Source organism: Lutjanus erythropterus, chromosome 11 (genome assembly GCF_056507025.1).
Source record: "Lutjanus erythropterus isolate fLutEry1 chromosome 11, fLutEry1.hap2, whole genome shotgun sequence".
Taxonomy (NCBI): domain Eukaryota; kingdom Metazoa; phylum Chordata; class Actinopteri; order Lutjaniformes; family Lutjanidae; genus Lutjanus; species Lutjanus erythropterus.
This window is the reverse complement of record NC_139327.1, coordinates 13,936,444-13,961,798: the sequence shown is the minus strand read 5'-3', so window position 1 is coordinate 13,961,798 and position 25,355 is coordinate 13,936,444. Positions and strand designations below refer to the sequence as shown.

The 25,355-nt window shown below is 38.7% G+C and overlaps 1 protein-coding gene across 2 annotated transcripts in view; it reads right to left on the bottom strand.

The window, feature by feature from the left end:
- Positions 1-10,384, bottom strand: part of LOC146318751 (roundabout homolog 2-like) — a 126,282-nt gene extending 115,898 nt beyond the window's left edge. For both annotated transcript variants that reach the window (XM_084730872.1, XM_084730873.1), the window contains exons 1-2: positions 9,942-10,384; positions 2,883-3,209 (exon numbers count right to left, since the gene is read on the bottom strand). In XM_084730872.1, coding sequence (XP_084586998.1) covers positions 2,883-3,209; positions 9,942-9,996 — 382 coding nt within the window. In that variant the 5' untranslated portion in view covers positions 9,997-10,384. The remainder of the gene's footprint in view (positions 1-2,882; positions 3,210-9,941) is intronic.
- Between the last annotated feature and the right edge of the window lie 14,971 nt (positions 10,385-25,355).

The window sequence follows — 25,355 nt, the reverse complement described above, 5'->3', positions numbered from 1 at the left end:
AACAATGTCTCCTTTTGTATGTAAAAGCAAATTCTGTACAGAGAGATGGGCAGTGTAAGTAAGTCTTTTGTATTTTTCTGGGCAGAAAAAAATGTGATTTGTAACAACGTACTTTAAGAGCTTGTATTTTTGTATTTGAAATAGGATACATTTTTATATGCCATTTTTATTCTTAAGCAAAACACATTTTTATCCCCAGCTTTAAACTGCAGGAAAAAAAGCACAGCAATTAGTTCAGTCAGTCTGGGCGAAATAAAAGTGAATCACGTGACACGTCCTGTCGGGTCCATCAATGCGTTCATTACGAACTACAGTATTTCATTTGTGTTCCTCATGACCAGTAGCTTGAGGAAAGAAGCTGATTTGGTGTTTGGTGCAAATTTCCCCTGAGAGATATCCTGATTGGTGCTTCAAATCTATAATGTGGAAAATTAGCAGAGCTCATCTTTTCAATGTTTGGGGGTTAAAGGCGCAGTATATAAGAATTGGCCACCTGTCAAATTTATACTCCAAACAAATATGGGGCAGCATATCACCAGAGTAACTGTAGCTACCATCAGCTGGTAGACTCAGCAGCCGCTCAGTGAACATGACTGGACGGGGCCTGAACGTAGCCTCTGAGACTGACAGAGGTCATTCTGGTGACAGGATTCAGTACCAAGGTGATTCACAGCAGCGTAAATCTGACTCTATATGTCTCTGACCCTGGAGACATTGCATATTTCAGGTGAGGACAGGAAAGTCTGATGTTGTGTGAGCAACAACTTGCACAAATTCTACCAACCTCTGTGAATTCTGCACAAAATTGCAATTTTGTCCAATCACTGAAACTTTTTTAATTTGTTTGTTTATATTTTTATCTTGTCACAGGCACAAAGAACACAAGGGCTGTCATTGTTATTGCATTTTAATCAATGCTCTGTGCACTTTTATATTTTATAATTTGGTGCTCGCTGTTTTAACTAAGTTTCAGCTTCAAGGAGATCCTGCTTGTTTGTGGAGTAATTCTTCATTTACAAAAACATATTTTGTTAAAACTTTTGTAATGCTTGGCCTTTTTTGTAAGGTTACTTAGAACACCCAGAAGAGACTGCAATTTTATTCTCCCTTGGACAAATTGAGTTTGTTTTTTGAATGAATTATGCAAAGAAATCTTCACTTGTTCCTGCAATTTCATTGCAAGTTCAAAATGGCTAAAACCACTGCAACATGCATCACAATCCCAAAAGAGCATGAAGTCCTGGAGGGACTGCTCAGCGTTGTTGGACTGAGGCCAGACTGGATACTACTATTGACTCACTATCGTCTCTTGAGGTACAAAGTGGTATTACGAGACAGGACAGGCCGGTTAGCATATCAACTTCAGTAGATATTTCTGCAACACATTACACAGATCCATGTAATTTTAGTTGTTTTTTTATGTTTTAAACTAAAGTTCTTCCATATTGGTCCTTTAAGGTCAGACCAATACTGAGGCTGCTAAATGCCAAAAATGCTGTAACTGTCAGAGCGTTTATAATATATTTTCAAATTACAAATGACTTGTATTTTTATTGTACATTTCTCATACCAGTATTTTGTATTTCACTTGAAATACACTGGATAAGCAAGTATTGGTAATTTGTAACAAGGTACTTTTTTATGTATTTGTCCCCATCTCTGCTTGGATCCTGGAATAGGTCATAAACACACACACACACACACACACACACACACACACAAATGTTCGTTTGTCATCTCAAATACCCGGCCTCTCCTTCAGCATTAGTATTTCCAGGACAGTTCATCGCTATTGATTCGAGAGAAAGGCGAGGAAACGGCAACAGTAACAGAAGACAGTAAGAATACACAAGTGTCTAATGTGGAAAAGGCAATAAGACAAAGAGAGGATGTGGCGCACAAAAACACACAAAGATCTAAGATAATGTCTCCACTGAGCAGCTATTAGGTTCAGGGCTCTTTTCTCAGTTTTTCTTCCTTTTTTCCCCTCCCTATTCCATGATTTCCCCTTAAAGCCAAATACAGCTGCAGAGTGGGTGACAAATCAGCACAAGGCACAACAACACTGTAAAAATCACAATTCTGATGAGTTTATGATTCAAAACAGTAGAATATTTTGGTAAATGGGCAGATATAAAGATACATTTGGGAGGGTGAATTTAAAAGCAAATAAAAATATACCGTTTCCCTGGAATTCCCAGTTTTTACAACATCTCTATGAGAGTGAGAAACAGAGAGCAGGGGAGACAGTGTGGGTGTTTGTGTGTGTGCATGCATGTATATTTGTGTGTGCGCCCGAGCGTGTGTGCATCTTGTTCATGGCAAGAAATCAGCTCAGTTTAGCACATAATGGAAATGTGAATAGCCCAGAGCGCCTCTCTCCCACACAGGGAGAGAACTGGCTGGGAGCATGCTGCATCTTTCCAAATCCAAACAGTGAAAGGGAGTTAGCTGGGTTAAAATCCTGCCCCCTTTTCCTCTCCCTCCCCGGAGCCATTCACAGCTCTGCCCATACATTACTCAAACAGGTCATCCAAACAGGTCTCACTAGCAGTCTGAAAACATATTCGCACACATGTGCGCACACATGCTATGCACACAGCTGAGCATACGCACACACACACACTTGTTAGGTTCAGTGGATAGGTGACGTTGCTCATATTATGACAGATGACATCTTACATATGGATCCCTTAGCACAATAGCCCCAAAATGTTATGCTTAGTTTAACATAAGCTCTACCTTTTTCAGATGCAACATTTACACACTTTCACATTTTTATATATACTCCCCACAAAAGGTCACACTTTCATTCTTGTGTCATGCAACGCTGAGGTCTCTCTGACCACCTCCGTGCCCAGAGGAACATTATAAAAACTTACATGCTACTTCTAAAGACGCGTTCCTGCTCACAGCCTCTCCCAGATAGTTTCTGGCCACGCACACGTAGCTGCCATCATCGGGCTTGCTCCGTCGGCCGTGGACGATGCGCAGGAAGAAGAGGGACCCGCTGGGCAGCAGCATACGGTGGGAGCGGGGGTTGTCGCGGTCCGTCTCAACACGCTCCCCATCTTTGTACCATTCCACCGTGGGGGTCGGACGGCCCTCTGCCTTGCAGTTGAGAGTGGCTGGTTCCCCTTTGGACACAATGAGGTCAGAGGGGTGCTCCACAATGCGGGGAGGGAAGTCTTCCTGGCGAAGACGAGACCCTGGAGGGAAACGAGACAGTCAAAAAGCCCCATTAAAGATACAGCCATAATGTTTACATGCACATAAATAATTCATTTTAACTTTGCTGCAATGGCAACAGCTGCATGTTTTGGATAAATGCAGTTCACTATTTTTTAGCATGAACATAAACTTAGGCTGAGTCACACCAACAAAGATTAATATAATGTAGGATTAGCTCTAATCCCAGTTTAAAATTACACAGAGCTCTGTGTAATTAAAAATGAATCACTATTTAGTGAATCCAAGTTAACTGAAGTAAACCAAAATTAATATTGACATTTACAGTTTAATTAATATGGAGAAATAAAAAGTAAATTCAAGTGCAGTTAACAAAACATCACATTGTTCACAATGTTTGCTAACTTGCTAAAAACTAAAAAAAATTAAAGAAAAAAATTATAATAACATATTTTTGTTAGGAAGCTATATATGTTATATAAATATGTTAACAAAACATTAAATGTTTGCTAGCTAGCTAAAAACAAAAAACAATGTTATATTGTTTGCTAGGTAGCTAAAAAGTTGGTTAGCCTAGTTAGGCTACTCATGATGACTCAGCAGAAAATGATTTGCTCACTTCATCTCAAAAAGACCCCCTCAAGTGTAAGTTTTAAGTTAATGCTGAATCACATTTTCAATTGGAGATAAAAGTTTTGGTGCAACACAATTTCTAGATTTTGTGTAAAAACTAAGCTGAGGTCTAAAGAGAGGTTTACATTTAATCTTTCAGAATTTGAAGCCAGTGTAAGAATTTGGTGCAACATAAATTTCAGTTAAAACATGATTTAATCAGGGTTAAAAGTTAATCCTTGTCCCAGCCTTAGTAAATAAAAGTGCAGTGCCAAAGCAGCAAAGTAAAGTGACTACTCACTGCAGAGTATCACCACAATAAATGCAGTATATCAAGGGGGAATTGATGATTATCAAACCATTGTTAATTAAAATAAGATGACAGACAGAAATGTCAAATCATATCTCTGAAAATAAGGATTGCTCTCATCTCTCACTAACATCATTAGGCTAGTGAGAAGGCATCCAACACATGGACATACCTCTACTGAAGGTAGAACAACGCACAACAATGTTTTTCATATTCTCTAAGGTTTCTTACAATTGAAAAAGATTCTTGTATAAAAATATTTCACTGCAAAAGTGGACAAATGGACAGATATTGTAAAACACCCCAAATACCCAAAATACACTTTCAAATATGAACATAACAAAGACAAAACACCCTCTAATTTTTCTTCCTTTTTGCATCTTTTGTTCGCAGTGTTCCACTCATCCTCATGAACCTCAAAAATAAAAAAGTTTCTATATATTTTCGCTGCTTTTTCATCAGAATAAAGCTAAGTCTAATTTCATTACAGTCCCTGAAAGGAAAGTTGATTAGTGTCGGGTTCTTACTGGCTGCACTACACTATGTGCTGTGTTACTACACTCAGGCTCACATATTTACTTTCACAGACAGGAGCTGAGGAGTCATTACATCTCATTAGCTTTTTCATTAACACGTTCCATCAAACACTGACATCATCAAACATGTTGTCTCAGTGGGTTCAGAACAGCGACTTCGACACTGGATTTTTCTCTTTGTGCTCTAATACTGTGGATATACAAAGTTTACAATTCTCTTACCTCCTTAAAGGCGACATTATTATATTAGCATACATAATATTTTGATTTTAAGAGTATTTGACAGTCAGTCCTCAGTAAATGTCAAGAGAATCTGCTTAATCTCGACTCTCCAGAGAAGAATAATTTGTGTAACTGCAACCCCAGTTCAAGGGATAGTTTGGAGTATTTTATGTTGGATTGTATATGGTATGTGATCAGTGTATTAGTATTGAACTGCTGTGGACAAGGTCAGAAACAAAGGGTGTTTTAGCCACTTAAAACAGGTACACCTAAAAGAATCAATATCCGCTTAAGTGATCACCGCTTCACTTTCCTGTCAGACAGCCTTTTCTGATGGGAAACCACTATTGTCTAAGCCAAATACTGCCGCCTCAAACCAGCCAAACTCCATAGGCAAAATTAGTAATTTTACAAAGAGCACAGGAGTTGCTGATCTACGACTCCCTCATTGTGTTAGACAGTTTGTGTTACTGTGCGACTTTGGGCTTTTAAAAGGATAGCGTGGATTCACCGAAGTCACACAATATCACAAACAAACCAACAAACAAAGGCAGCAGTACACCTGGAGCTCCTGTATTCTGCAAGGGAAAATGACTGATTTCGTCTGTGGAGTTTAGTTGGTTTGGAGAGAACAATATGGTGGTTCCCTGTCAGAAAAGGCTGTCAGATGGCAAAGTAAACCAGTGAATATATGTGAAATATAGTCTACACTTAAACTGCTATTGATTGTTTTTAGGAGGACCTAATTTAAATAACCAAAAAAACGTTTTTCGCTGACCCCATCCACAGCAGTTCATTGCTAAGCTTCCTTACTGGAACTCCTCTTTGCTTCTCCCAACTATGGCTAAAATTCGGACTATCAACATGTACCTCATACAACCCTACATCAAATAATGCAAACTATCCCTTTAACAACCTTCACTCTGCTCATTCTTTCCATTAACATATGAACACCTTGGATGCTGTTTCTTAAATCCCATCTTTAAATGTAACAGAGGAATGACCCAAATGCAGAGCCACTGTTTGTTTACAGACACAACACCATCATAACTCTCATCTGTTTCATGGTGTATGAACACATCATAATATCGGTGTTAAAAGGTCTCCCTTTTCTGTTGTGTGCATGCAAACAAACCTAGAGTGTAATTTTAGAGTTTCTAAAACAGACTTTTTGGATTGTGAACTGAAGGTGAAGAAATAAATAAGATATAAATAAATGAAAATGATGTTACACGCTCTCGTCTTTTTTGCCTCTGATGGTGACAAATCATACAAATTGCAAAGGCATCCATGATGATCGGCTGCTACACAGCAACCAAAATAAAGCTGCAAATGTGAGCAAAATTGATGTGACAGCCTATAATGTTAAGAGGTTTGTTGACAAAAAGCATTCCATTAGCTGGCGCCAACACACCAGGCCATCATTGGTGATATATTGTGTTTTTAACATGCTTTTAAAACCCTATACTCGACATAGGTCTCTGCGTTAAGCAACATTTATGTGGACAAACAAAAACTGACTTCTGCTAATTGGTTGTCCCATTAGCCAGCGTCCACTGAGGCTAATGCAGAGTTTGGGACTTGGGCTGTCAGACAAAGAATTGAAATGAGATGATTTAAGTTGTGGGTGGCTCGGTGGCTCAGCGGTGGGTACTGTCATCTAACAGCAAGAAGGTCCTGCGGGGTCCTGTCAGTCTGCGAGCTCTGGACTGGCAACCCATCCAGGGGGGTTGCCTGCTTATTCTACTCAATGCATGCTCCAGCACCCCATGACCCTGAATATGAATAAGTGGGGATGGAAAACGAATAGATGGATGGATATTTTGATATTTTATGCAAGTCCTTGAATTAAATGTTGGCATTTAAACAGCCGAGTAGTCCTGTATTGATACCTGCTCAGGTTATAAATGGGATGGTAATTTGACTGGAATCTCAAAATAAAAATTCTTTGTAAAGATGCACTGAGAATAACATTTTGGATTTGGCTTAATCTTGAGCATCAAGCATGGACAGTATAATAGTTGACAGAGCCACCATTGGTTTGAGGACTGTTTTAAAGACTTGAATTTGGCATTATAGGGTTACCATCTTGGTGGGGTTTTTTTGCAACCAGAGCATGCACAGAAATTGGGCAGTGCTTGGTTTTGGATCGTCTGTTCATCAGGAAATACAGTGGCCATCCTGGTTGCAATCTTTCTAGTATTACAAATAAATCATGCACTTAAATATCCTTCCAAAAAATTTTTAAACAAGACATAGGCAACGTAGTAACAGATTCTTGATTGATATTTGATCAGCACTGCCTAGTTTCACAGTTTGATTTGAGTTTTGAGAGGCTCAGTTGCAAACCGAAAACACAATGGCGAACACGTGGTCGTGTCTAAAAAGTAAAACCTGACCCCCAAAGATTTTGCAGGAGTGATCATTCTTTAACTGTAATCAGGAAACTGTTAACCAAGGTCATAAATTAAGAGAGAAGTGGTGTGATTTTCTTATACGACTCGATAAAGTCGGACTTCTTTTTGCAGCCAGCGGAATCGCACCCCTGTTGACCATTACAAAGAGTGCAGGTCTAAGGCACTTCCGCTTTGGCCTCCCTTTGCAGACCCGGAAGCTACGGTAATTTCTTCTTCCACTGTCTAAAGTGCAGACACAATTATGTTTTCCTCTGCCAGTGGCTCTGTTTGTAGGGAGCTATCCATGGTGCTGAAGCTGAGGCTCAAGGTCTTGCAGAAAAAGCTGCGGTCAGGAACATGTTAGGGCTTGTAAGCAGGGACCACTCTTAATAAAAGTCACTTTGAGGTGACATCTGTCCACCAGCAGAGTTCAGAGGAACTCAATTTGGGCTTAAAACCAAAACATTCTTTTGATTGTTGAGCAAAGAGCACCTGTCTTTCAGGGTTTTTTTCTTCTGTCATTTGAGAATTGAGACTGAGATGCCACAACCACAAAGTCAGTCTGGGCCCAGCAAATCTGAAATCAGCAGTAAAAATGTGAACTGTAATATAACTTGCATTGTTCACACAGACTGCAAACTCTCAGCATTATCCTCTCTAATAGATCACAGATTACCTACAATATTGTCAGTTAGTCAAACATCAATCTATTGGGATTACTTGTGCCTCCTTCTCACAGATGTTTGAATTTTGAATTCTAACCACAAAAATTACAAATATGGCTGAAATGTACCTGATTTACCTGTTTATTATCTGCAGAATCCATTACAAGCTAATGCAATAGCTCTACAATTCGTCCTTTTGTGAAGCTTAACTTGACTAGAGCTGCACAAGGAGTACAAATATTATCGAATTTGCAATATTGCCACATTTCAGGAGCTGAAATGTTTTGATAGAGGAAAAAAATTATGACAAATCAGCATTATAATGAAGTACTGTGGAGTTGCAGATATATTCTGGCCTATAAATCTTGTGTCTCAGATGTAAGAAAACATGCTTGTTTGAAAAAAAAAAAATCACATCCTAATGATCTTAATAGTGTTTTTTAGCTAAAATTAAATCACAAAATTTGTCAAAATAATCACAATAAGATGTTTTTCTATACTGTGCAGCCCTATTATGTACTAAATCAATAAGAGGCACTGAGTTACCCGTTTATGACATATCTGCAAGCTAATGCAATATCCCTGCAATTAACCCCTTTTTTTGTGATGTTTGTCTGCATCAGGGATGTGTTGATTAAACACCCATATATGTAAAATATATATAAAATATAAAACAGGGTGCACAAAACATTAGAAACGCCTTTCAGCAGCAGCCCAAAGCAAACTACAGCCCCCAAAGTGACCTTAGATTTCATTCAACAACCCTGGAGAATTATGTTGACAAAACTGATCAAAGATAATGTAGGATTCACTGCAGAGCCATTGCATTGCTTTGCTTTAGATTGCACAGATGTGCTGCACCACATAAAGTGGTAACACAGTAAGGATCCAATGTCCTGGAACCACCCAAATCTATACCCACTCCACATGCTGATCACACCTGCACCTCATTTACCCCACTGACACAGATTTATGTTTTGTGGGCCGCATGGTTCATAGCAGCCACAAAACACTTCACGGAAAGGACAACACTTTCTGTCGAGAACCTTAGATACGTCTCTTTAGCTGCAGCTGCATTTAAACATCTGTACAGTAGGTCCATGCACTGTGCTGTATGAGTGACCTGTGGACCGAAACAGTAAGGGGTGAATTCCCAGACTGTGTGAGTAAGCATCTTCTCCATGGCACATTAGCCATCTCAGCTATAGGACATACAGTTAGCTCCATCATCCGCCTCACCAACCTTTTGCACATGAAGGCCAACCAGATTGTGACCTGGGATAAGTCCATTACAGCCAACTGAGAGCACAGGCCGATAAATTATAGGTCTGAAGGGCTACACAACCACAAGACAACCAGAACATGAGACAGAGGGAAGTAAATTGATTAAAATACAAATAATCAAGGCCTCTTTTCTTTGAGAAAACAATACAAAAAAACAAGACAATACAAAAACGTATAGTATCAGTTCATTTTTCAAGCATCTGAAGGTCTATACAAGCACAATAAATCAGCAGATGAGATATGGGGAGTTAAACTGATCAAAAAGAATACTAATCATGACCTGATTTCGACAGAAAAGTTCAGTGTGGATTGTTTTTATGCATTTAAAACAACAATATATGAAAATGCTAGCAATTTTCAAACCGACAAAGATTGTACTCATGTAACAAATGTGTTCAATTAGGGCAGCCCTTATGAATAAATGAGCAACTTTCGTCTAGCCATTAAATAGTTGGTCTGGCACAATGTATTCCATCAAGACTGAATTAAGCAGCTGTGATATTATATGATATGGCGCGTCGGCCAGGCGCATTTATGATTGTAAACACGAATTCAGGAGGAACAACAAATCCTCTGCACATCATGTGGGATCCCACATTTCTTGATGCACTTGAACTGACAAGACTGTGGGTCGAATACGCTTCAGGTCAGAGCCCCAGTGTGTTTTTCTGAAGCAAAATGAGAGGCAAGACTTCACATTTAGTAATAGATGTATTGTTAAACTTACCATGGGTTTGGGTGTGCAGAAGTCCACAGAGAAAGAGATACTGTAGAGGACCCATTCTGGCATATTGGCCCCGTATAAGCTATCGGCGCATGAATTCCTCCTCAAGCGAAAAAAAAAAAAAACGCCCAATCAATTAACCAATCAATCCTGTTTTCACTTGCGCGACTTTGTGACAATTTACTGCTTCAAGTTAGTGAACTAAAACAAGCAGAAAACAGTTATTTCAGCCGCTGAAAGACCTCATGTCCATTCTTCTTCCTCTCCAAGAGCGCACCAGTAAGCAGTGGTCTGTCGATTCGCCGACACGTTGGGAAATTTCTGCAGTCACCAATTGCAAACATCACCACCACCGACGCCCAAAGACACCCCCCCCCCCCCTAGTTACCGACGCTTTCTCCCCGGCATTCTCCTGACTCTTTACGGGCTCCCACCGCGGGGAAACGCATCCATCCTGACGCGGGACAAGTTGAGAGATGAAAAGGTGGAGCTGGGATTCAGGCAGAGCAGAGGTGAGTGTAGCTGCACGGTGCAGCACAGCACAGCAGCCCCTCCTCTCCTCTCCTCTCCTCTCTCCTCTCCTCTCCTCTCATCTCATCTCCTCTACACTCTCCGCTGCTGCCCTGAGAGAAACTAACAGGCGAATATAACAATATACACACAATAGATCTGAGTCATGAGCACTTTACATTCCGGACAATTGGATTCTGATAATGATGCTCATTAGTGTTTTTTTTTTTTTTTTTTTCTGGAAGGTAAACAGCTGATACATTAAACAGCAGCACAATCAATATGTATTTAAGTGAAAGTGTGCTGCCTTGGCCATTTCGTTGCTCAGGTTTTTCTTTCAATTATTTCTAGGATGTCTTAACATTGCTTTCAGTGGGGTTTTGGTAATATTAGGGGAGAGTGGGGCATCTTGTTACACTTTTTTGCTCTCACGTAAATTTCTCAGTCTTACTGCCTCTCAGTCACTTATTGCCCATATTAAATAAAACAATAAATCATTGTGCACAAATGTATGATCTTTGGATTTTGACTCAACTAAATGGTTATGTAAAGAATTTATATTTCTGACAAGTTGCACCATCACTATATTTTTCGGCAAATAAAAACGTGTATAACAGCAGTGGGTTTTCATGCTTTTTTTTTATTTTTGCATGTAAAAGTCTTGTTTGTTTAGTACAATGTTTCAAATATTAATATTTTCTAGCTTTACTGTCCTTAGCATCATGTTAAGTGGTGTGCTACCATTGCAGGTCTTTTCTTTATAATTTTGAACCATTTTATCTGTCTTCCTTTTGTCCATCTTTTTTTCTCTCTTCTGTTGGCATATTCCTACAAAAAGATTTTTTGTTTTTACACATGCAATGACTTTCCCCAGCGTGACATGTGTGCTATTGCTAGCTACGTCCCAAGCTAGTTTTAGTACAGGACTTTGGTTTAGGTATCAAATACAGTTTTCCTCATTCTGTGCAAAAGTAATATAATTGAACATACTTATGTATAAAATATTACATAAACAATGCATGTTTTTTTTTTTCTTTTATGGTTGAAAAATATGAAAATTGTTCCCATCTCAGATTACTGTGTGTGACATATAGCCCATGGCAAGAGAAAAATTACTTCAGAATAGTGAGTTGCACATGCAAGGGTTTGATTTTTTTTAGATAGTGCCCTCTGGTGTTGGAGATGTAACAATTGTTACAACTTACCCATGTGACAAGATGCCCCGCTCTACAATATCCTCAAGCCTCATAACATCCTCAAACTAATGCTCAGTTTGCAACAATGCAACTGTAACTTGAGATACAATGGATCTCCCATTTTGTTTGTTCAACAAACAAACATGCCTCCTCACTCTGCAGATCTGAACAGATATGATGCATTATTTCTGTATGACTATTTCTGTCCTTTTTTCTATAATCCCTTTCTATTCTATATATATATATATATATATATATATATATATATATATATATATGTGTGTGTGTGTGTGTGTGTGTGTGTGTGTCTGCAATATCTTGCCAAAATCATAATGTGTCAAAGAATTTAAACAAACCCCTTGGTTTTACAAGCTGACATTTTATTTTCATGTTCATGGTTGAAAAAGCCATTACAAAGGTGTACAGCTGTAAAAATGGCACTTCATTCCTGCCCACTGCCTGAGGTGCTTATCCTGCCCTGTCATCAATACTGCTCAATATTGTCAATAGCATTATAAATGCGCTGCCTCGCCATGAGACGAGAACGAGATGGGTTGCATCAGGTGCTATTGATCCACAGGGTGAAATTAAACCATTTTTGGCACAGTGTTCACAGCAGTAGATCGAATAATAATTGTGGACGATGGCTAAATCGAGTCTGTATGAAGGGGGTGCAAAGTGAACACAATCATTTAAATTGGATAGATCTCATCCATCAGAGGATGATGTTTTCAATGGGATTTTCCTGTCTGGTTGTTCTTATGGCAGCTCAGCTCAGTTCATGGTGTTGTGATTGTGAAGACCTCTTGCCTCTCAGGAGCTTTTTGTCAACGCTTCAACAGTGAAAGCCTTTAATAAAACCGAAGGGCTGGAATAAGTGGCTTTTTTTTTGCGTGGGGTGGGGGGGGCTTGTAACAACCTGATTCGTGAAAGTTATTTTGTATTTTTTCTCTCATCTTAAATATGTTTTTTATTGCCAACTATCGATAAGATGCATAACTCATATTCAGTTGATATTAATGTCCATTAGGTTTATTGAAGTGTTTCGAGCATCTTTAATATGATTTATCATTCAACTATCCATGAGGGTTACATACTGTATCCATTCATTCCTGAAAAAAACACAATGCAGTGGAGGACTTAAGTTGTTTTTTCAGATTTTATGCAGAGGATGACCTTAATCCATTGGTCGTCCTGTCTTTCAGAAGTGCAAGGAGATAATAAATAGGCTTTTCAAGAAATGAATAACCTCAATAAGTCCATCAAGGTGAACTTTAATGATCTGAGAAGGAAACTTCAAGAACATGTTGCTAATTGTGCCAATGATTTAATACACATTAACGCTGCTATTCATCATAAGCACTTACTGCAAAACAAATGTTCATCTCGATCTCATATCTTTTCCCACGGGGAGTTGGGAGAGTAATGATCGACATAGTGGACAACTGTACTGGAGCTAAAGCCAAAATGCTAATGTCGGCGCCTAGACAGATATTAAAATATTCAGTCTAGACACTGAAAACCATGCTGATTAATGAGCTTCATCCTGTGACACTGTCATGAAGTTTGAGACCGTGTACTGCGTATGTTTAAACACTCAGATATTGGTAGTTATTTCTAGTATTTTATCAACATACATACTACATTGACTGCAAGTAACAAATGAGACATGTCACAGGTTTTGGTTAGTCCCTTTTTAGTTTAGTGACAAACTAGAGCTGATTATACTCTCTAATACAATGTAGTGTGACATACAGTATATTTGTTTTACATTGAGCCTACATCTGCTTAGCTTACTTCCTGTCAATGCTACAATATTGTTACCTTCACCTTCAAACTCAGTGATTTTTCATCCTTAAGTTAGTTACCTCATTTTTCACAGCTTGGTAAGTATTGTTAATTGTATTAATAGTATATAATATATATAATAAATAGTGTTCTTGAGTATTTTGATAATCAGCTCAGTGTCTTAACCAACCATTTACAACTAGCACTAGCTAGCTAGCTAGCCACCATCATCATCTTCATTCAGACTGTACAGAAAAAAAAAAAAACTCACCAAAAATGTCTTGTGTCATCTTTCCAAGCTCAATTCTGTTTTGTCGAAGAGCAAGAATAATTTACAACTAACTCAGTAAACTAAGGGTTTTTCAAATAAACTATCAACATGTCACATGGTGTGGTTAGTCCTTTAGGTTAGTCCATATTTAGCTTTGTGACAAACTAGAGCTGATTCTCTACTTGCAGGAAGTAGCTTGATGTGTATCTTATTTTTATGAGCGGCAGGTCTGTTTAGCCTACTTCCTGTCGATGCTATATAACTTTACCTTCACTTGCAAAGTTTTTTTTTTTCATTCATTCAAGTTAGTTGCCTCACTTTTCACACTTAGCTTGATACATAGTATGTCATGAGTATAGTGTTTCTGAGCATTTTGAGAATCATCTCAGTGTCTTAGATAACCTTTAGCAACATTATCTCGCTGTCTAGCATCGTCATCTTCATTCAGACTCAACAGGGGAAAAAAATCAAACTCACAAAAATATTTTTGTTTTTTCATCTCTCCACTGTTCCAAACTAGCTCTTGTTTGGTCAAAATAAACCCTTAATTCATGCTGTTCATGCCGAGTCAGAGGGAGGTCAGACATCAGAGAGGAAGCTGTGAGGGACAGTGTATAGAGCAAGGACATTTTCACATCTAACTCAGTGATAAAGGGTTTTTGACCACACAAACAGAGTTGTTGAATGCTATATTAGTAGAATGGTCATCCTGCTCTAGCAGGACCTGCTGGTGTGTTTCCCTTTGGCTGTCAGTCTGTTTTATTTCTTTGCAGATCGAGGTAGGCGGGGCTAATCCAGTACACCTGGCAGCACCTGTCAGGGTATTCAAAGTCCTGGCCTTTCCATTTTGTCTTCTCTCTAACAGTTGGTATGTTTGCTTGGTTGGCTTTGGCCTCATTAGTTTAAGTTTACACTTTGCACACATCGATCAGTCATTCATTCATCCACTGATATAATGTTAATGCTTATTAACACACATCATGCTTTCATTATTGTTATTTCATTATGGTATAATTTTGTTTAAAAACTTCTCTGTTCCATTTTTGCCATGGCTAATGAGCTGGGTTATGACAAATCAGGGACAAACCAAGACATTTTTGGCGGGTTTGAGTTTGTTTCTGTCAAGTTTGAATGAAGATGATGAAGTTAGTCAGCAAACCAGCATTGTTAATGGTTATCTAAGACACTGAGGTAATCATCAAAATGCTAAAAACACTAAATTAAATGTAAATAATCTACTATTAACATTATGTATAAAGCTGAAAAGTGAAGTGACTGACTGAAGGATGAAAAATCACTAAGTTTTGGGGTGTCCCCATAGCTCAGTTGATAGAGCACACGCCCCATGTACTGAGGCCATCAGTCCTCTGCAGTGGCCGCTGGTTTGACTTCCACCTGCAGCCCATTTGCTGTGTGCCATCCCCTCTATCTCTATCCCCTTTCCTGTCATATCTTCAGCTGTCACTGTCAAACATACAGGCACCCCCCTCCCCACATTTCTACATTTGAAGGCAAAGGTAATGTTACTGTAGTGTTGCTAGGAAGAAAACAGACATGCCGTTCATAAAACAGACGTCACACTACATTGTGCAAAAGGAGAATACCATCTTATTGTGTTATACAAGGCTTGTGATTCCCTATATACAATGCACTGAACAACTGACCACACATTCTGTTTAAAATCTGCACAACAGTGTTTTGCTGTGATGCTGCATTGAGCTGAGATAAAAGCTCCACTTTTTGTAACAGCATTATGTGTAATTGTATATCTGTGGTGATTCATGTTATCCTACAGATATCTTACACAAAGGTCCATTCAAAAGCCCCAAATATTACTAATTAAGTAAAATGCTATAATAAGTTAAAAAAATGACTGTTTTCAAGCTCTCCTCGCTCACTTGCTGCATTTACACTGTATCAAATGAGACACCAGTATATGTATCAAATCAGATGGGTATTTTTATAAATCATAATACTCTGCGTGAATTGATGCCGATCATCTTTGACTGAGCTGGTCACAACTCATTTATACTAAGAAGACACAACTGACACACCCTCTGAAAAATAGGTATGATGCATCTGGGAAAAGTGCCTTCATGTATATGGCCGAGAGAGTGAAAATAACATTAAATGGAGAAATCCAGGAGAAAATGTCATGTGGCATGAGTAATTGCATAATGGCATTTGATGTCTAGCATGAGGTCAAAAAAGTGAATGTACGTTTATTGAGTGAGGTGATTTGATGTTTATCTTTGAAGTTGAGTAAGATAAGAGAGGCAGAGAAAGACTCCGTCTCTCATCGCACACTGAGACGGACATGTTTCCAGGCAACGTAAGATTCTGCAGCCTTTCTCTCTCAAACCAAAAAAAAAAAAAAAAAAAAAAATCAAAAGGGCTACCGGCTCTCATTAATCTACCTCTCTCTCTCTGTTGATCACACGTAGGAGACAGTGTCAAGGTCACAAGTTTTGTCCGCACCATTACCTACTCATAACCGTGTTTGTCCAAGCCAGGAGTGTTGGAGGTAACAGATGGTGTGTGTGACAGTGTGTTCAACACCAGGCGAGCTCAGCCTTAGTGAGAGTAGACAGAGTAGACATGTGTCCTGACCGCAAAGCCCAGACCTGTATACAAGTGACAAACGTCTGTCTAACAGCTTAAGGGGTTCAGTCCAGTGGATGCTGATAACACTCCCTTAAAGTTTACACCAAGATAGTGGTATGTTCATATTATGTACAACTAGGGAAATCTATGAAGACACAGTGAGCAGTGTGGCACACTGTCACACAGCTTTTTAAAATTGCAGCATCAAAACATTTGAACACTGTTATTGTGGGTAGGTTTCTATCTGAATAATGGGATGTCTGAAACAAGAGACAGGGAGCCTTTTTTTCTTTTGAGCTGCAGTGACAGGCTGACAGCACTGTGTTTAGTTAAAGGGGGAAAAAAATCTGGAATATATTTACTGTAACAAATCATAGAATGACCATGATATGTAATCAGAGATTAAGGAATGATGTTAAATTGAAATAGTGGCTACACTGACATCAATGCTGCAAACACGGTGTTTCTATTCTGAACCGGAATTACTTTATCTGTTTGCTCATTTCATGTTAATTAGAGAACAAATTAATGCCAAATGTTTGCAGTAAGTGTGCGTTTATGATGGTGAAATCATTAATAGTTTTGTAGAAGCCGTAGATGTTTATAATGGTTAAATTGAACAATAAGTTAATGGAATCTGGCAGGCAGTAAGTCGGGGAGCCACTTAACACGAAGTCCAGAGTGTGTATTTTTATAGCTGTGAGCTTAGCTTAATATTAACAGACAGTTTGACATTGACAGTTATAAACAGCTGATCAACTTACAGTGGAGGATTTGTCATGGCTTATCATTGTCAGTTTACAGCGTTGTGTGTGTCCTGCACTCCTGCTGTGCTCCTGCGGCCTGCAGAACTTTTGGGAGCAGGGGAAAACTTTCAATTTATGTAATATAAAGTCTATGGCTCCAACTCACTAACCTGCCTGCTGTATCCATTTTGCATGAGCAATTGCTCCACATTGCTACTTTAAAGGTATACCATGAAGAATTCTCCTAAATAATAATGTATGGATGAGAGATGCCATATGTCATGCACCTGTCTCGAGAACAGCCACGTGGTGTTATTAAGTGAATGGCATGTGTGCCGATTGTGCCTGTAGATCAGAGCGACTCAGAAAAAAGTCCTAGTGATGGTGCAAATAAATTTTTTACTGTGAGAAAATATGGCCCAACCATAAAGCACCAGCTTTTAGAATGGAGTTTGGTTCAACCGTGAGTTCACTCTGAAAACTGCCGGGAGCAGTGGGTATTTTAACTTTAATAATTCATGTGAATTGAGCTGACCTGCCTTTCAATAATGAGCCTTGTAATGAACCACGAAAAAAATGAGCAGTTTTCTCTGATTTGAAATGCTGGAGATGTGTCTACTCCACTGTGTCAAAAACCACTAGCCAGAGGACGGTGACAGGATGGAGTTTTGAAGAAATGAGCTGAAGTGTCACTGAAGGTGGCTGTTGGGGAAGGTGAGTGGAGGAGGAGTTGGCGTTGTCCCTGTATGAGTTTGTGGGGATTAAACAGTGTTGGGGGACCATGGCTCTGGCCTTTCACTGGGCAATGTTTCAGAAATCGTAAACAACAGTTTATCAGTCTAGCTTCACAATTCAGTACAACACAGTTCTCAGTGTTTTCATTTGTTTTCAGTAACTATGTTCTAACATGTAATCTATTCAGCAGAAAACTCAATTTTTCCTTTACACAGACATACCCTGTCTTTTCCCTGTCCATCAATAAAAAGCGCACTTTTATTTTCTTAATAGTACTGCTCTCCTGCTTTTATGGTACACCAATATCTTATTTCAACAAAAAAAAGGCATCAAATGCAGGACAGAGGAAACGCTCACTATTTAGTTCCACTGTGACAGTAGGATCCATTTTGCAGACTACTGGTTTCAGCTCATCATTTCAGACTGCAGATCACTGAGTCACTCTGGCTCTCAGGTTGCTCAATACGCTAAATAAAGTTGAACTGTAAATTGTTCCATATGAGATCAATTGTAATGTATTGTACAATCCATTAGTTGCAGTGATTTGGGCCTTTGGTGGCTGTGGTTGGTTTCCGCCTTGTGCATCTCCCCCTATTGTTCAGATTGGCCGAGTTCCAAAAGTTATTAGGATAATGTGTGGGGGTGTTTTCATGGCTGTCAGAGAAACGTGTTCTGTGCTGCAATACGAATGCGACGCGAGGTAGTCTGAGGCTGAACCAAGGAGAGACAGAGCAAGCTGACTGTGAAAGTGGGGATGGTCAAGCTGGCTGTTCAAGGAGCAAATACCCATGGGGGATTTACTGCTTGAACAGTCCCAACACAACACCGCACAGCAGCAGACATTGAACCAAGTCATGAAAACTGATGGTCGCGTGGCAGACTATTGTACTTGAACTGTATTACTATGATACTATAAAGCCTTACACATTAAAAAAAAATGCAAGTTTGCTCGCTATATTTCAGTTTCACGTGCTGCAAGAAAAGATGTTAATTAGTTTAGTAAGTCTACGCAGTTCTTATGGAAAAGCTACTAGATTCAGAGATGCTTGATATGGAATTTACCAGGGATGAAAAGAGGGATAGAATATTTTACTCAAGTAAAAGTACTGTTAATTTAAATGTATTTATTATGCATTTATTTTATGTTCTTAAGTACGAGCAAAATTACTTCTGCAGAAATGTATTTAGATAAAAGTAAAAAGTAGGTCAATTAAAACTTACCCAGAGTAAATGTTAAATTTTTAAAAGGGAAAGGAAGGAGGGGTTGGAGGGAGAGTGAAGAAAAAAAATGTATATGATGATGATGATGTTATATGATAGAGCTCATAAATTAATGAACACATTTAGGCTACAAAATTAAGTGCATTAACATGTCAATTTATACACGTCACACCACAGAGCTGGTGTCTAAACCAGGATTTTTTTCAAAGTGGGAGGCGTTGCCTACATGTGGTTGATTTGGTTAAAGAGGTACAGTAGTGGGGAATTTTATCATAGTCAAAAAAATAATAAATGCTTTTGGACAGACCTTTTTTGTATCTGTTGGAGCCTGAAGTTATGGAAATCAGCAACATGTGGCTATTTTTGCTGGAGTGAAACTAAGAAAGTAAGCCAAGTTTTCTGTGAGGGAAGGCCCGCAGGCACAGACTGTGAAAACCCCTTGTCTAAAGTAACATACTTGTATACTCCTCTTCTACAGACTGTACTGCAGCCTGTGCATAAAACTGATTATCAATTACACAACCGCCCTCCTCAGTGTAGCCTTACTGCAGTGTAACAATGGAAAAAAGGCTCTGTGCACCACGACAGGTGCAACAATAATTAATAGGCAAAAGAAATAAATAAATCACATACCATCATAAATCATCACCCAGGCAGACAATACAGACATATAGGCCAATAAATAATAGAAACTCCACTGTGCTTGTTGCCATAAACACACACACTTCAGCAGAAAGAGAGCTGCACATTTTTTGTAAAACATGTAGTGCACGCAGGAAAACAACGGCTTGCAAAGTTGACATTCTCCTTGAAGAGAGAGTTATAGCCAGTAGTGAATTTGTGACTTGCCTGTCTGAAAGTAATTCTGTGAGCCTTGAGCAGTGCAAAGCCCTCCACAACCTGCTCCAGGTTCAACTTCTTAGATTCTGATCTTTGATGATTCTCACTGTATAATACAGTGCAACCAGTCCACTCAGCCTCTCCGTCCTGCCGCACTCCTCATAGCTTTCACACATTTTGAGCTGAAAGTGCACTCAGCAGTCACTGTGACAGACCTTTTTCACGCCAGCCATATCCATATGAAGTGAGCGCACAACAGCAGGTCCCTCGCTCTGGTTGCCATGAATGGAATGGAACCTCAATTAGCCTCATTAGGTGTTTTTCGCACTGCAGGAACCTTTCCATAGTTCTAAGAACTGTTGGGCCCCCCCGCCCCCCTTATTTTATTGGCTCTGCATCGCAGAAACTATGAACAATCGTAGGTCTCAGAACACAGATTTGAGGGAAGGTTTTTTTTTCCCATTATTTTTTTTTTTTTCATTTTGTGGTGTTACTACAATGAAGGATAATTGGACAATAATGCCACCTAGGACATAACTATTATTACTAAAGGATTGTTTTCGTTGGGGAAGATTTGAGTTAAGACGCAAGAAGATTTCAGTCAATTACAATCTGTACATGTGCACATGTATAGTCCAATCCTGAGAAGAGGGCTAAACAGGCAGATTAATTGAAAACATCTAAGTGGGTGTTCACAGGCTTTAAACCAATGATCAATCATTCCAAGGCACAATAATGCTGACCATGAGTTCATTCTTTATTATAATGCATTGTTTTAGTGTTCACAAACTGCTAAGCCAGGCCTGGTTGTGCCGTTCTTAACTCCCTGACTCTCAGTCCGTGAACCTTTACATTTCAAACATGTATGTTTTCCAGAGTGTCAGCTGAGTACAGAGTGTCACCTCTCTGGAGCTCTGCCCTCTTGGGGCCACAGGGGCACCAGCAGCATCTCCTCTGATGCAGCTGCTGATGTGGCTCCTTTTTGTTCCACTGGTTTGAGCAACTACATTTTACATGTGACTGTTGTTTTTATTTTGTTCAAATCTGTTACTTCCACCCCTGCAATTATGAACTTGAGTTGTCAATAGCGTAGTAAGAAGTGAAATAGGCTGCAGTATTTGTTTTGTGGTACCCACATTTTAAAAAATGTCATGTCATCCACCCCGTGTGTAGAGAGATTGCTCTATGTCACACCACCAGTTTCAGGTCATCGGTCATCAACCTGAAATGTTGCCGTGCTGCGTTCTGTTCTACAGTGTGTATAAACAGTACTTTCTACTCCTTGCTCCCTTTTCAGGGAATGCCAGTTAAAGTAAAGCACTTCAACAACATTCCTCCATTCTGAAGACCCAGACATCAGTCCACTGTGCCTAACATAAAACACCTGGATACCTTTTTGCTGCAACTTTTCCATCACTGAAATAAAATATTAAAAAACACAAAACAAAAACAGAAAAAAGACTTGAGGATCTCAAGATATGTACCATTTTGTAAGGTACTAAGAGGTAGATATACTGAATACCTGTGCAAAACAAATAAACAAAAAAAACAACCATGCTGCAATTCTACCTTTGCAAATTATTTGAAAAAATATTTATAACTTCTACAATATGGCTTCTTTCAAGCTCGTGTTACTGCGGCTTTCCAGATCGAAACTGTTCTTTACATCTCGAACTGTACCATACCTCTTGGGACACTTTTGAAGTACTTGTGCAAAGGACTCTTGAAATCAAAGCTAGACATCACAAGATGTCTCCTCTCAATAGATGTAGTTTTCTCTCTCGGAGATGAGTGGTGTTGTCAATGTATTACTATCACTTTATTCTCTCGCAGTGGAAACGCTGCTTCCTCTGTAAACCTTCATGCTCCACAAAACACCATTGAACTCCTGACACACCTTGCTAGAGTGGACAAAGAAGGGCCCAATCCTTCCAACTCCATTTAAATGCTTTCAAGGTGAAAAAGGCCCCATTCAGCTTCTGCAAGTGGAAGAGGTACTTTGGAGGACACTAGTGAGATATCTCTCCAGCGACACAGGCGTGGAGGAGAAAGAAAAGGCTTGTGTTTAATCAAGCACAAGGACATTTACACCATTTGTTTTTCCTCTGGATGAGCACAGGGAAAAAATAGAAAAACAAGGAAGAAAATGCTGAAAGAAATATGACGGAGAAACCCCAGGAAGCACTGTGCTCTTAACATTTTCAAAATGGCAGATAATAGACTTCTCCCATGCGTGTAAACATTGCATTTCCATAGAAATGGCCTCTTTCCGTGTCTCAAATAGGTAGTCATGGGTGAGGGAGTTACGTAGCACTCACCTCTTAATCTCGTTAGATGTTTCTAAAACGGTACAGGTTCTCTAGTCTAAAAAGAAAAGGAAAAAAAGTAAGACAGACAGACAGTGTGTTGGCTATTTAAATACTGCTTCAAACAGCGAGGTACTTTCAATCAATCAGATATGATTTATTTTAATATAATTGTTCCGTTGATGAGGCTGACAACAGGCTACAGGCAGGATGCCACGTTTAAATGACTTCCTATCATTTGAACAGATTTACTATTTTTACCCTTTTAGAAAGTGGTTTAAATAACCCGCAGTATGAAGTCATGTTTGATCTTTAGTTTATACATATTCTTAACCCTTGCAAACATATTTTTTCCTCTTTGTTTTAATTACTCTTTAGTCAAGAAAAAAATAATAAATACATTTTTTTTTAAACATGCATTTTTCAAGGAGTTTTTCACATGTCCACGCAGGCGGACAGCATGTATTTGAGTTTTCACCAGAAGAGAAATGTATTTAACAAAAACAATATTTAAGTATAAAATGATATATTTTGTAATGATGGTAATGTTTTTGCACATTTTAATATTTTCTAATACTGTTCAGTGAAAAAATGTTGAACCTCACTGATAACTCCTCATCCTCGTCTCTCCCTTTCTGCTCCTTGCTCCTGTCTCCTCCCTTCCTCATTCAGCTCTTCACTCTCAGCTCCTCAGCCCCTCACCACCTCCCCCTGTTGAACTGTTTTTTTTTTTTTCAATGAACATTCAAAATAACAGAAAAACATTGTCCATGGTGGTCCGTTTTACTGACTTCTACATCAGTTTACAAAGTCTCCAAAGCCACAGGAAACTGCATGCAGGTGTACTTGGTTTTGCTGCACCTGACCTCTGCAAAATATAAAGATGCTAACTCACATAATGGAACCAGGGGCGTCACAAAACATTGTTTTTCCAATCAACTTATTTACAGCCAAAAAGGTTACTGCAGATGAAGGATTATCAAGAATAACAAAATAACACTAATGCTAGGAACTGTGGTTGAAATACAGTACAATGCAATGCATGGTGTCCAATTTTGGAAATAGTAACAAACGGCATTACTCCTGAATTGTTACTTGATTTTACCAAATTGTATTTATCAGCAAGGGTCTCTTCTTTAAAAGGGCAAGATATTCCTGATTTGCTCAGCGTTTCTGGTTTTCTGTCAGCCATCTTGTTTTTGGGATATTTGCACTGTGCGTACAACAGAATTAAAATGAAATGCTCTAAAATAATCAATTAAATCAGTTATTAATACAGCCAATGTTTATTGGCTAACATACTACCAACAGCGATATAGACTGATGAAGGTATGATGGACCAATATTGACCAATAATTTATCAGCCCTGCTATTCATTGTGCAGATTTACTTTTTAGACTGCATATCTAACATTTATAATGTTAAAAGAATCAGAAAAATATTAAAATTACCCCTAACTACCACATGTCTGAACTGTCTCTTTGACCCGATCACACACATTCAGGCTATGTGAAATAATTTATTAACTAATGTAACATTTTTTTCACTTCCATGCACTGAGCCTCAACTGTTTGGACCTCCTCTGTCCTACTTTTGTACAATATGAATAATTCATTAAAATGCATACAAGCCTAAGTATTTCATCATTTTCAAATTGGAATAAATTTTGAAATAAGATGTTTAAATGTTACTTATAGTATATCAGCCAAACCTACATCCTCAAACTGAGATTAAAGGAATATTCAGTTTGAATCATCAAGTTTTGATATTATTCTGTTGTTCTGTGTTGATAGAGAGTAAAAAGATAATAAGCACAGTTTTATTTGATTTCATTATTCATCATCCATCTTCCACATTTAGAGAAAACAATTTTTCTGATGATAATTGAAGTTAGTGACAACAATTATTCTCATTAGTAGGGTAAGCCATTTCAAGATTGTGTTTTTCATCAAATCCTAACAATGCTGTTCTGATTATATTTATTAATATATATGGCCCAGTGATTCCTCATAAAAAGAACAGAGCCAAATATATTGAAAGTTATGTAGTAATAATCTGAGAAATGAATACTACACATTGTGTCTCATTTCAGAGTAGTATAGGTGTGGGACTGTCTGTGTAGGCACAGTCTTGTGAAAATAATAACTCAAGAACAATACATGCCAGAAACCTAATACATACACCACAGGTTTCCCCTAGAAACCTGTCGTGCACTAGTAGATGATCTGATTAGATTTTGGAGGTCTTTTGCTGCATAAATTTGCATTTCTGTGAGGGAAAATACATTCATTTTCGACTACTGTCAGGCTCAGGCAGCGCCTCGGTTTCTGTTCTCTCCTGGATAAATATTGGGCTGCTCCATTAACGGGGTCCTGTGATCCAAGCAGAGGAGTTCAGGTGGGTCAGAGAGCGGGAGAAGGGACAGCGAGTTTGACCGCCGATTTTGTGCATCACTTCAAACTCTGTGTTTTCTGGTCAGTCTTCCGTGTGTCCCTGGCCTATGGTCATGAGGTTTCTGGGTAGTGACCGTAAGAATGAGATTGTGGATACAAGTGACCGAAGGTTTCTGGCCTCCCTCTGCGTGACAGGGTGAGGGATTTACTGATCCAAAAGGACCTTGGTATCATTGCTGCTCCTTCACATTGGCAGAAACTGCTAAGGTAGTTCAGGCTGCACCCAGGAGCCCTGCTAAATCCAGAAGGAAATGTAGAGAAAAACATTTTTCTTTTATAATAAAAAGATATTCCTTCATAGTAGTAGTACGTTGTTATTATTCACACTGATTTACCTCCTTAACGTCTGAAAAAAAAACACGAGATATGATACATAATACACTATCAAACCTCCACCATCATTGTTTATATGTCAGCTGTCATAATTCAGTAGCACTTGAAAAGTTGTATATGATGACACTGTCATAACCGTGTCATAACACCTGTCATGAACATAGAAGAGTCTTTATGAATGTCTATGACTGACTATTTCATTTATGTCATTTTTAATGCAAAGCTTACATTATTTGAGATGCTTTTGTTATGACAACTTGACATTAACCATGACAAAAAAGTCTTTGTCTACCTTTATGTTTTAACATTACATTAAAATGTCATATGTGGTTGGTTATAACACTGGCTGTCAGGAGACCAACGTAAGCGTGTTATGAATATTTTCTTCGGCATCAAATAAAGTGGTATATTTTG